The sequence below is a fragment of the Lepidochelys kempii genome, chromosome 15 (assembly GCF_965140285.1).
Source record: "Lepidochelys kempii isolate rLepKem1 chromosome 15, rLepKem1.hap1, whole genome shotgun sequence".
In the NCBI taxonomy this organism is placed as follows: Eukaryota; Metazoa; Chordata; order Testudines; family Cheloniidae; genus Lepidochelys; species Lepidochelys kempii.
In genome coordinates this window covers 14,810,964-14,822,621 of record NC_136394.1, presented here as the reverse complement: position 1 = coordinate 14,822,621, position 11,658 = coordinate 14,810,964, and the positions used below count along the sequence as shown (strand labels likewise).

The 11,658-nt window shown below is 43.2% G+C and overlaps 1 protein-coding gene across 2 annotated transcripts in view; it reads left to right on the top strand.

Annotated features, from left to right (window-relative positions):
• The first annotated feature begins 2,024 nt into the window (after positions 1–2,024).
• The window catches only part of CLTCL1 (clathrin heavy chain like 1), a 61,025-nt gene continuing 51,391 nt past the window's right edge, over positions 2,025–11,658 (top strand). The window contains exon 1 of one of the 2 annotated variants that reach the window (XM_073312865.2): positions 2,025–2,211. In XM_073312865.2, the coding sequence (XP_073168966.1) occupies positions 2,170–2,211 (42 nt within the window). In that variant the 5' untranslated portion in view covers positions 2,025–2,169. The remainder of the gene's footprint in view (positions 2,212–11,658) is intronic. The other variant, XM_073312864.2, reaches the window with a different exon arrangement.

Sequence of the window (11,658 nt, the reverse complement as noted above, 5' to 3'; positions counted from 1 at the left end):
TTTCTGCCTGTAAAGCTTGAGATTCTGTGTCCTTCCAATACTTTGAGCTTCCCCAAATTTTTGAGCCCCTGATTTACATTCCCTGTATCAGTCCTCAGGAGTCATAGCACCATAATCAGCATTGGGTATAGTATGCAGTTTTAAAAGTAGACTCTAGAAGAAGTTACATTAATGCATATTTTGGACTTGCTTGCATTTTGGAGAGTATTTATAAAGCTCCCAAAGACAAATTTGATCAAGTTTGTCTTTGTTACTAGTTTCTTTAAAATGTAATATTTAAAATGAGTCAAGTCCCTACTCTATTTGTAAAATGGCTGATGTTGCAAGCCTATGATTCCAACGCTTTCAAATATTGTTCTCTGTAAATGATAAATCATAGGCCCCTTGATTCCATTCAGCTTGACTGTGCAAGCAGGGAGTCCGAAAGAAATTAAACTTGCTGATCATGCAGCAGCCATGACTGTGCCGCTTTAGTGAACTAAAGAATTCCTATTAAAAAATAATAATAATTTTTTACCAGAGCTGGCTAGCTTCAAATTTAGGGGACAGGAGTGGGCACCCTCCAAAATTGCCAAGTACGGAACGGAGGTGGGAGCACCAGCCCTTAGATTTTGGCAATCACCATCAACAGTTTGAATGTGCGGGAGGTGGTCAGACAGATACAACTAGGAATATGTGATACATGTGAATCAATAGACTATGTCCTGCATGTGGATTTGTCTACACACAGTTTTTGGACCTATTTAACTGTATCAGTTTAGAAGCCTTAAGCCACATGCGGCTCTTCAGAAGTTAATATGCGGCTCCTTGTATAGGCACCGACTCCGGGGCTGGAGCTACAGGCACCAACTTTCCAATGTACCGGGGGGTGCTCATTGCTCAACCCCTGGCTCTGCCACAGGCCCTGCCCCCACGCCACCCCTTCCTGCCCCCTCCCCTGAGCCTGCCATGCCCTCGCTCCTCCCCACCCCAGAGCCTCCTGCATGCCACGAAACAGCTGATTGGGAGGTGCGATTTTTTGGCATGATTTTCACAGACAGTGCTATTAGTGCTCATTGACTTCAATCAGAGCTGGGGTCAGTATCTTTGAAAAACAAGCTGTTTGCTTGAAATCTGAAAAAAAATAGGGGTTGGTGGAAATTAACAGTTTGCTGGCAGGGATTTTTGTTTTGGCGTTTGTACTGCACAGGATGTAGATATTATGAGAAAGATTTTTGGGGTAGCAGAGGGAATTCTGCTTGTGAACAATTTGATCACCTACTCTGTAGAATTTGATCACGATGGGGGCGTGTTTTGCCAACCCCAAGCTTTTCCTTTCTTTTTGGCAGTGGGGGTGTGTGTGAAATTAACTGCCTAAGTAAGAAATCACAAGGGAAACCCTCTTGCTGCTACTGACGGATCAGCTGTGACAATAAGGGAGATTTAAAGAGAAAGGGGCCAGTAAGATTTTAAAGGTCTCAGATGAAATACACAGGGATGGGATGGGACAGGTGCAGCTTCTGAAAACTGCCTTATAATAAAGGCTAATGCAACCTGTGCCCTACCATAGAGGTAATCAATATTAATGGAAAAAGAAGGGAGCCTCTCTGCCCCCAAAACGAGGGAGCCTTGGCAGCTCTGCTGGAGTGAGAGCTCTGCCCTGGGCAGCATCCCTGAGGCTGGTTCCACTGTAGGGATCCTGGACCAGCTAGGTGGAGGATGGCGGGGGTCAAGTCACGTGACACCTTGTGGCAGGACAGGACCCAGGCTCTTGCGGAAGGATACCTAGGGGTTCTTAAGTGACTCTGCCTCTCTTCTGGGTCGTGCATCTCTTTATGGGACGAAGCCCCTTCACAGTCCCGTTATGAACGCGGTGATGCCGTCTCCCCCTCCAGTGGGAATGGGAGATGGAGTGACAAAGGTGGCGGAGGTGTGAGGCTGGCGAAGGGACTATTTTTTTAGAGACCCCGGCAGGCTGAGGAGCGGAGGGATCCCGAACAGGGTGAGTGGGCCCGAGGTCTGAGTCAGAAAAGGAGCTGAGGGGGCTGGAGACGGGATCCTTGAGCGCCGCTCTGCGCCTGCGCCACCTCTTGCCTGCCTCTGTGCGTGTGGGGTGCAGCAGCGCCTGCCGCGGCCGGGTCCTGCGCCTCTGCCTCTGCCCTGGGCGCCCTCCACGGGCTGCGCGCAGCCATGGCCCAGATCCTGCCCATTCGCTTCCAGGAGCACTTCCAGGTGAGCGGCGGGGCCTGCCGGGCTTGGGCGGGGAGCGCCCGAGCCTCCTCTGCCCGGCGCCGGGGGTGGGGGCTGCGGGCCGGAGAGGTGGGGCGGCGGCGGCGGCCGAGGCTGCTCTCAGGGGTCAGGGCTGGGGGGGGGGGGCTGTATGGAGGAGAAAATCAGTTTGGGGGGGGATGGGGAGCGGAGACCCCCCCGTGGAGGGGCCAGTGTGGGGGGGGGAGGGAGGAAATGGGGAGCGGAGACTCCCCTGGTGGAGGGGCCAGTGTAGGGCGGGGGGGAAGGGAGGCAATTGGGAGCAGCGACACCCTCTTCTTCCCCCGTGGAGGGCCCAGTGTAGCGGGGGGAGGGGGTGGGGAGAAGCGACCCCCTCCCCGGTGGAGGGGCCAGTAGCTGTCGGGGGCGGGGGGGGGGTGGCCTCTCTGCAATTCCTTCAGGCTCCCCCTCTGCGGGAGGGACCATGTGGATGATACACACAGAATGCGCCTGCCTCTTGGCTTGACTTTCCCACGTCGTTGCCCAAATATCCCTGCTTGAGACCAGTGCAGGGGAGGGCTTGGGTTGAAGCTGGTTTATGGGGAGTGGGAGTCAAGTCAGCTTCAGGTGCGGGCTCTGGGGCTGGCCCCCTCATTCATTCCCCCCTCTCTCTGTCTCTCTCTTTTTGTTGTAGCCTGTGCTATTTGTGCAGAGTCACTCGCTGCTTGAGGGACTCTCTTTTTAGGGCTGAAGGGGGAGGTCTCGGAGCTGCTTGTCAGCTTTACTCCAGCAGTGGAGAGTATGAGGAACAGGGATTGGCATTATTTGTCTCTGGAGCTGTGGGCAAGAGCTTTAGTTTAGGTGGGCTCCCTAATTTTGCCCTTCTGTTTCACAAATGACCATCTGTCTCCAGTTTGCAGGGATTCCTGGGGGATCTTGCAGCCTGTGCTGCAAGTTGGGAGGGATTTTTTGTAAAATAAGGAGGAAAAAAATAAAATCTGGATTTGGAAGCTGCCCACTTTCCTACAAAGTAACATTCAAACCCTCCCTATAAATGATCTGTAGCTATTTTCTTTTTCCTGCTTAAGGAATAATGGCAGCATTGGAAAATATCCATGAATATAACAGAGCAAACATGCTTGAATGATGGGAATAAGCTACAGCAGTGATGTATAGATTAACATTTTTCTATGAATTGGTGAGTGGGGAGGATGAAGTTTGTAAACTAAAAGTGAGGGGGAAAATAGCTGCTTCTGAACAGGCAGTTCAAGGCAGGAATTCACTCAACGAATGAGAACAGGAAATGGACTTGGCAAGTGCTCTTGTCTTTGCACTGTCGCTGTCAAATTAGCATCCATTTCAAAATGTCAATTGTCTGTCACAGTGCAGGTTTATTTACTTGTTCTCTACAGCATCTTTCAACTTTATTACATGACCCTCCGCCTGCCTACTTGTGTTTAAACTTGCATTTTTTGTTTTCCCCCTACTAAGCTCTAGAAACTCTTATTTACTGTTAATATTGTGTCATCTTTTGAGATTGTTTATTGTTAAAACAGGAAGGATGGGTCAGAAACTGACAAACTTCTTTCAGACTCTATCCCATTTTTTTCCTTGCTTAACATTAAGGGAGCAAACGGTTTCCATACCAACCAGCTCCTCATGGTTTGTGTTCATGAACATGTGAACATAATACTGAGGCAGGAAGTGTGAATGGGCTGGTATGGACAAATTATGATTAAACACAACTTTCCCTAAATTAGGGACACACATAAGTGTGCCTCTCTATGTAGCTTCTTGTCTGCTGTTACTTAACTATTTGAGCAAGCTAAACTAGAAGGTGTTCCTGAATGGTGTACTTTTTTAATTCAGGAGGAAAGTGTTTAAAATTTGTGTGCAAGCACACTTATCTCAAATTACCTCCTTCCTGAATGACTCTGGCTCCCTTTCTGTTATTGCCAGCCCTTTTTAGATAACCAATCATTGCTCTGGGGACAGGACTGAGTGAGAACAATATTAAACTGTTTCTGAATAATCGACCATTTCAACTTTGAAGTACATTGTAGATGTAACTTCATATATGGCTTATAAAGGGGACAGGGTTGTTAGAGGCATTAATTTGAAAGTCAGGGCTTACTGAGTAGCTTTTTAAATATTTGAAGTAAAATTGGCTATTGATAAAAGGGGCAACTTCATTGGAGAAAATGAAGCCTCTGCTCCTATTTTGTTAACTTCACTCCAAAATTGGATTAAAATCCTTTTGCCAAGTTTGATCCTGAACTTACATAAATTTACAAATTCTGGCAAAAGAAGTGAGCTGGCTAGTCAATTCACTAACTGTCCCCCTAATACCAAAACAAAATGTGTGAAAGACTTGTGGCAGTGGATATTGTGACATGGTGTAAAATACTATTTTTGATAGCTGCTTGAATTTTTTTAAATGTATAGCGCTGTTGTATAGTACTAAACTTTCTTCCAGTCTACCATAAAAAAAACAGTATCTGTAATTATACATTTTACTTTGCATTATTGCTAGATGTTTCTGACTTCTTACACTTGGCCATTTAAATGATTAATAAAAAGAACAGGAGTACTTGTGGCACCTTAGAAACTGAAATTTATTTGAGCACAAGCTTTTGTGAGCTACAGCCCACTTTGTCGGATATATCTGTAGCCCATGAAAGCTTGTGCTCAAATAAATTTCAGTTTCTAAGGTGCCACAAGTACTCCTGTTCTTTGTGGGTACAGACTAACACAGCTGTTACTCTGAAACATTAAATGATGTAACACTTCAGGCATGAGTAATTCTAAAAGATGACTAAAACATACTTAATGTTAGCAAAACATAGCCTTAACTTGCCTCAGTGCGTTTCTAGTATGGGGTTAGTCTATATAACTAATCCTGCTTAAAGAAAACATTATTCTTGAACAGTGATGAAATATAGGTGAAAAGATGTATCTCTAGAGAAACTTTGAAATATTACAAGCTTTAAGAGATTGTGTAAACTAGCTAATCAAAGTTAATGAAAACATTGTAAAGGGAATTGTACGCAGCTATAAATGGATAAATAGGAAAAATGAAGGAAATGGGCCAAGTCAAAAATAGTTCAATAATACATCTTCTGATTTTGAATAAATGCAGCAGCAGATTCAAGCGGCTATGATGTAGCCATGGTGGCCTGTTGAATGGACTTCCATATCAAACAGTATCTTGCAAATCATCTTCCTTCAAGAATTGGTTGGGGGAGGCTTCTTAAATCCTTCAAAATAACATCTTCCAACCTCATTTGCGATCTGCCTCCTGAACTGCTTTCTTCAACCTTAGGTCTATTAAACTTTCTATAAAAGCATATCTACCACCTTCTGCACATTAGACATGATCTCACCGTTGTGATTGTCTTGTAAAACTGTGATTTATTGAATTATCAAAATCTTCTCACTAGTTTGATTTAATCACAAATCAGTTTTCTCTAACTCTTGACACTGAACTGTTTAATTTCCTCTCCTGAGCTGTTAAATTGCCATGTTTTTGCTCCATGTAAGTTGTCATCACAATTGTATTGAACACTTGTATCTTAGTTGTCACATAGCTATCCTACTGCCCAAACAGGCCTCTGAAGATGCTGAAATGCCATTGATACAATCTGCTGTGTGACATATTTTGTTGATAGCAGGAGGTTCTGTATCCCATTACCCAGATGCATCATATACATATAATACACCTAAAGCAATCTAATGGAGGATTCTAGTGATCATTCAGGCAATGGTTAATATTGTTCGACACCCTACACTGGTCTAAAACACCATGTGAATGTTGAACTACAAACAATGCAAACTAAATGTGAAAAATATCTATAGTTCACAAGTGTGGTTCCCACAATGTAGTATAAACTGACACGGTCTTGTGAGGGAGTGAATGCAATGAAGAAAATCAATATTTAGTGAATTAATGGTATGATCAGTGCTATAAAAAAACAAGACATGAGCTCTGTTTCAGGGATTTAACTGTCTGAACAAATTAATTGATCATCCTGTAAACTTGTTTTGGATTTAAAGCCATTTTAGTGGATGGTGAAAACTGGCAAAGGTTGTCATGTAACAAATCGCAAAATCAGGAGCACTTCAGAGTTTGCTCCCTATGATCATCTGGTTTAGCTCTCTGTTACTCTGCAGCAGAATACTATGCTCTGTTCTGGCTTCATTATCACATGTCAAGTCGTTTGGCACACAACTGTTAAGCATGTGCATTGTAACTGGGATGATCCAACCCACACCAGTACATGATTCCCTGTGTTAAGCATCATCACTTCTCCACACATCTGTTCTGAGGCTGCTACAGCCAGAATGGTTGAGAAGATCAGGCCCCAAGCCTACCACTATACACAGACCTCTTCAGTCACCCAAGAGCATTCTTGTCATATGAGGCACCAGTCATGGGCACACTTGCCCTACCCAGCTTTCTTTGCAACATAGATGTGTCATGAAGAAGGGTTTGCAGCTGGTGTCAGAGACCTCTTATAGCTGACCCAACCATGCATGTACCCATCTTTGATTTGCCATGCTACTCATGGACATTTCAGTTTTGAAGGGGACAAGGTCAATGTGCAGGAAGCCTTCATACCTGAGGCCAGTGAGAGGATCCTACATGCATGTGTGGTCAAAGATATACTATCTCGCATCGCTAACAACTGCCCTCTGAGCATATTTTGATGGTGTTCTGAGAGCTCTGTATTTAGGTGGTGATGCTTCCACAAATTGTCTTGGCAAGCTCCGTGTCTGGTAAGGAAGGAGTGGATAGTAGCTTAACTTAAACTAAGATCTGTTAACCTATTGGGTAGTAACAAATCCTTTTTCTACTAGAGAACTGAACCTAATCTTGTACATGAGCTTCGTTGGACTCTTATGCTGGAGGATCTTGACATATACTATTATAAGATTCTGAAGTTCCCCCTGTTCTCATTATAAAGCAATAGTACACCACCAACATGCCTGCACACTTTTCTGAACAAGTAGGCTGAAAATTACAATTGTCTGACCAGAGTCTCTCTCTGCAGGAATTGCTGTCAGTTGTGCAACAGGCCTGTGACTCAAGATGAACAGTAGCACTAGACTGAGCAAGGCTTTCATGAATCTACTGTAGCTAAATATTTGACCTCTGAGGAAAGTATGCATAGAATATTTGCAAATTGTACATCCATGTTTCTTGGAAACGTGACAAATTAACTAATGTTACTGTATCGTAAATGTAGTTCTGACTTTCGTACTTCTGATCTTAAGCACTTTGGGCTGTCCAAGAGGTCATGATTGCTGAGTGAATTGTTCTGTAGAGGATAGAAAAGTGTGTGAAGCATAATAAAGAGAACACCTCTTTCTACTTAACAAATAAACGGAGTCAGTTTTCTGACAGTAGCATTGGGTTTTGGCTTCAGTTTAGTCTCCTCTCCTATGCAATTCTCACTTGTATAGAGATTGGATGCCTAGTCAGAAATCAAGAGGCAGCATTCTTATCTATTTTGGTGGTGGTTCATAGGGCTGTTGCCTTAAGCTGTCAGAGCACAGCATGATGGAGTCTGACAGTTCTGCATAACTTCCTTTTTTGAGGCAAGAGGGTGGGTATGGACTTAAGCTTCTATTGTAATTAGTCTCATGTTGTGTGCAAACAGTACTAAAAACTTACACTTCTGTAGAACTGCTACACACTGTATTGGGTGGGAGCTAGCTCTACTGTCCAAATATTTAAGGGTTTTAGAATCTTGAATCACCATACTATAAGTTATGCCTACAGAGGAGGTACTTTACCATATTCAAAACTCCTTGGACCAGTCTTGCCAAAACTCCATTGTTTATATACTTGCCTATTTCCTCTCCTCCCCCTAAATCCATAGAGTGCAGCCTGACAAACTAAAATGATCACTTTTTATACCCCTTCACCATATCTAAAGGCTATAATTGAAATGCTTGTAGGCTCTTAGTATAGAATCACCACTGCACCCCCACTGTTCCCTGACCCTCCAGTAGCCCATTTGGCAATAAGCCAATAAAAACTTTATGGCTGTAGACATTCAGATTTAGCTGACTATTACTGGTAGTTTCTGGGGGCAAGTATTAGTCCTACCATTAATTTAGATTTAAACATCCTCTGGGGAAATAAACTGACCTGATTAGGATCAGCCAACAGAATAGGAAGTAGTTTGAAGTGCAGAGAAGTTACTGGACACTAACTGCTTTGGTTCTATGGCATACAGTAGCTTTATGATGGAATGGAATGGAATTAAATTAACAAAAATGGATTTGTCAGTGATAGGGGCTGAAAGCGGTATTCAAAAAACCTTTACAAAAGAGCGTGCATACTGTGCCTTCACTCAACTCTAACAACCTGCACCCTCTCACATTAAAGTGCAGTGCAAAAGGTGTGGAAGTAGAACTGGGATTGGGAATGACCCATGAGAGTTTTCTAAATAGTTCATGGCACATGCCTAGACCTTGGAGTAATCCACAGGTTCTCAGACTTTCCTTTTGGGACCTAACAGTTGCATTTTGTCTCTAGGTAACAGACTAATCCAGGGGTGGGCAAACTTTTTGGCCTGAGGGCCACATCAGGTTTCAGAAATTGTATGGAGGGCTGGTTAGGGAAGGCTGTGCCCACACCCCCTATCCAGCCCCTTCCCTCCCCCCCACGCTCCCTGACTGCCCCCAGAACCTCTGACTGCCCCAACCCCATCCACGCCCCTAACCACCACCCCAAACTCCCCTGCCCTCTATCCAACCCCCTCTGTTCCCTTACCGCTCAGCACAGAGCACTGGTGGCTGGCAGCACTATAGCCACGCTGCCCAGAGCGTTGCCCCGGTGTCGTGTAGTAAATTGCTCTCCGTAACTGCTACCAGTAGCACATTCCTACATGGAGCAGCTTAATAAGCTACACTGACAGCATGGTGCGCTGAGGCCGCAGGGGAGGGGACAGCGGGGGAGGGCCCGGGGGCTAGCCTCCTGTGCCAGGAGCTCAGGGGCTGGGCAGGAGGGTGGTCCGTGGGCCTTAGTTTGCCCATCTCTAGACTAATCTGATCTACATATGGTGCTGTTGTGTGGTTGGTCTCAACTTTGCCAATAAGGGACCTCAATCCACATGATCAAACCCAGTGACGATTAAAAGTAAAGTTTGGCAGGTCACATAGTGACCTAGGACTGAAATAACAGGTGTTCTGCAAGTCAGATGCAATATTAACTAGGTATTGGGTAAACTTTATAAGTCTTTGACACCATGCTGAGATTGTTTAAACAGATAAGGATGGAAAAAGCATAGTCAAGCACTCCAGTGTAACCTTGTAGCTTTTAGGAACCAATTCTTAATTTTGTCTACAGTGAAGATAGCTCATGCTGGCTAGTTTAGCTCAAATATTTTAAATGAAATTAAGCAAGAATAGACACAACAGATCTAGTCTAAGACTTTTTTCCCTGTCGCTACACTTCATAGCTAAATACTATGTAAGACCTTTATTTCTATCATGCTGTGTCATGAAGTTAGGTTATGACAAATATTTTTTGATAAATGTGATTTGCTACTAAACTGTGTGCATCCTGTCTAGCATAATAGAGGGAAAGTAATATTGAATAAAGGTACTTGGATCATACAAAAACAACTTCCAGGGCTGGCACTGTAAGAAGCAGGAAAAAGCTGAATTAATATAACTTGCAGGTGAGTTCATCAAACCTGACACTTCTCACTACACAAAATAAACTACATAATTTCTCAAATTATTCACAGTATACAATGAAACTCTAGGTATACAGCTACAGGTGAATGCCTAATCACATTCTAGGACAGAATAGCTGTCTGCAGGAACTTAGTGCAGGGTATAGACTGAAGCCAGAATTTGACTCTGAAACCCCAGGTAACTTGGTTCACAATTGGCAAGATGGACTGTTAAGAGCCTAGTCTAGGGTCTGGATTACTTTATACCATTTATGAAGTCTGCCAAGTGGTGCTTTTTGTTGCCTTTTAGCCATGTCAGTTCTGTGGTTAAAAAATGCATGGTGCCTTGGGTGGTAGCATATAGATGGCATGTGACTTGTCCTCCCACAATGACGATCCCATTTACAAAACATGGTACATGTTAGAGGGGGTTTACCAGCTGGAGTAGTTCAAATAGCTTTTCCCCCTGAAAGTGAACTTTGTAACTTAGATGCACAAACTGCCACTATTTAACTAGTATATATTAATGTACTCTTCTACAAAATAGGAAGCTGTGTTCCTTATATGTAGCAGTTAAACGTGTTCTGATGGTTATTACCTCACTGACTTCACCTTAAACTGAAAATGCCATGATCAACTTGAGGTATACTGTAAAAGATATTCTGTATCTATGCTGGGGATGGAAGGCTTACATTTAAAAAGCTCTAGAATGTAACTGACTCAAACATGAGCTGATCTCCAGGCTTGCTGCATGTTGACTGTATATCCCATCTTAAGCTGCTGAATTTTGCCCTTCTAAAAGAAAGCTATGGAGAAGAATCCTAGTGTTATCTAGAATAGTAATTCTGTCCTGCAAAAAACATGCTCTGTTATCAGAAGAACAGTTCTAATCTAATGACTTCAGTATGTCTGAAATGTACATCTGAGTTTTACCAGCAAACAAAGATTTGCTAGTAGATCAAAACAATATTTAGAATTAGATTTGGGTGTCCCATGGAAGAACTGTGTTCTGCTGAATAAAGCTTATCCTTGCTTCTTACCACATTAGTCAAGTGGGATGTTTTGCCACAAGTGAAGTAAAGTAGTGAACTTGGTACCATCAGGTAGAAGTCAATTTATAACAAATATTGCATTTTAGTAGACTGCTCATCTTACAGAAGAGGTTTAGGATTGAATATATATAGTGGGTTGGAGCCAGTAGCAGAATGATGTAGGCTGGCTTGCATTGGGTCTGTTGGCACTAGATAAAGGCTGCTCAAATATTCACAAACCTATTGTGGGGGAAAAAAAAGTCCTTTGCTTTCAGCGAAATAGCCTCAAGTTAGGAGTTTCCCCAACTTGAATAGATGTGGAAGTCTTCTAATTTCAGAATTGAGACGATTATACCAATCATAACTTTAGCATACTTGTCTTCTAACAAATTTGTTTAGAGGTCATTGTCATTACTCCAAAAACAAAACTTCATGTAGAAGTTTCACTGCTAATTTTCTACCAGAATACTCAGTAAAAGGATAAGTGCAACTTCAGTAAATAGTACACAAGTGTAACTTTTTGTGGAGAGTTGACAGGTACTTCAGTGTAGCATAAGTCTGTATTCAGACTAGCAATTAGTAATGCTAACGTGTCCACTTTCTATTCAGAGGTGCATGCTCCAAAACAGATATTATTGATGTACTTTAATACATCCAAACATAATCTGTTTATTCAGTGGGCTTTGGTGCTCACTGAGGGCTAATCCTATTTTAAAATAGGATATGTCAAGACTTCCTATACGTAACAATGT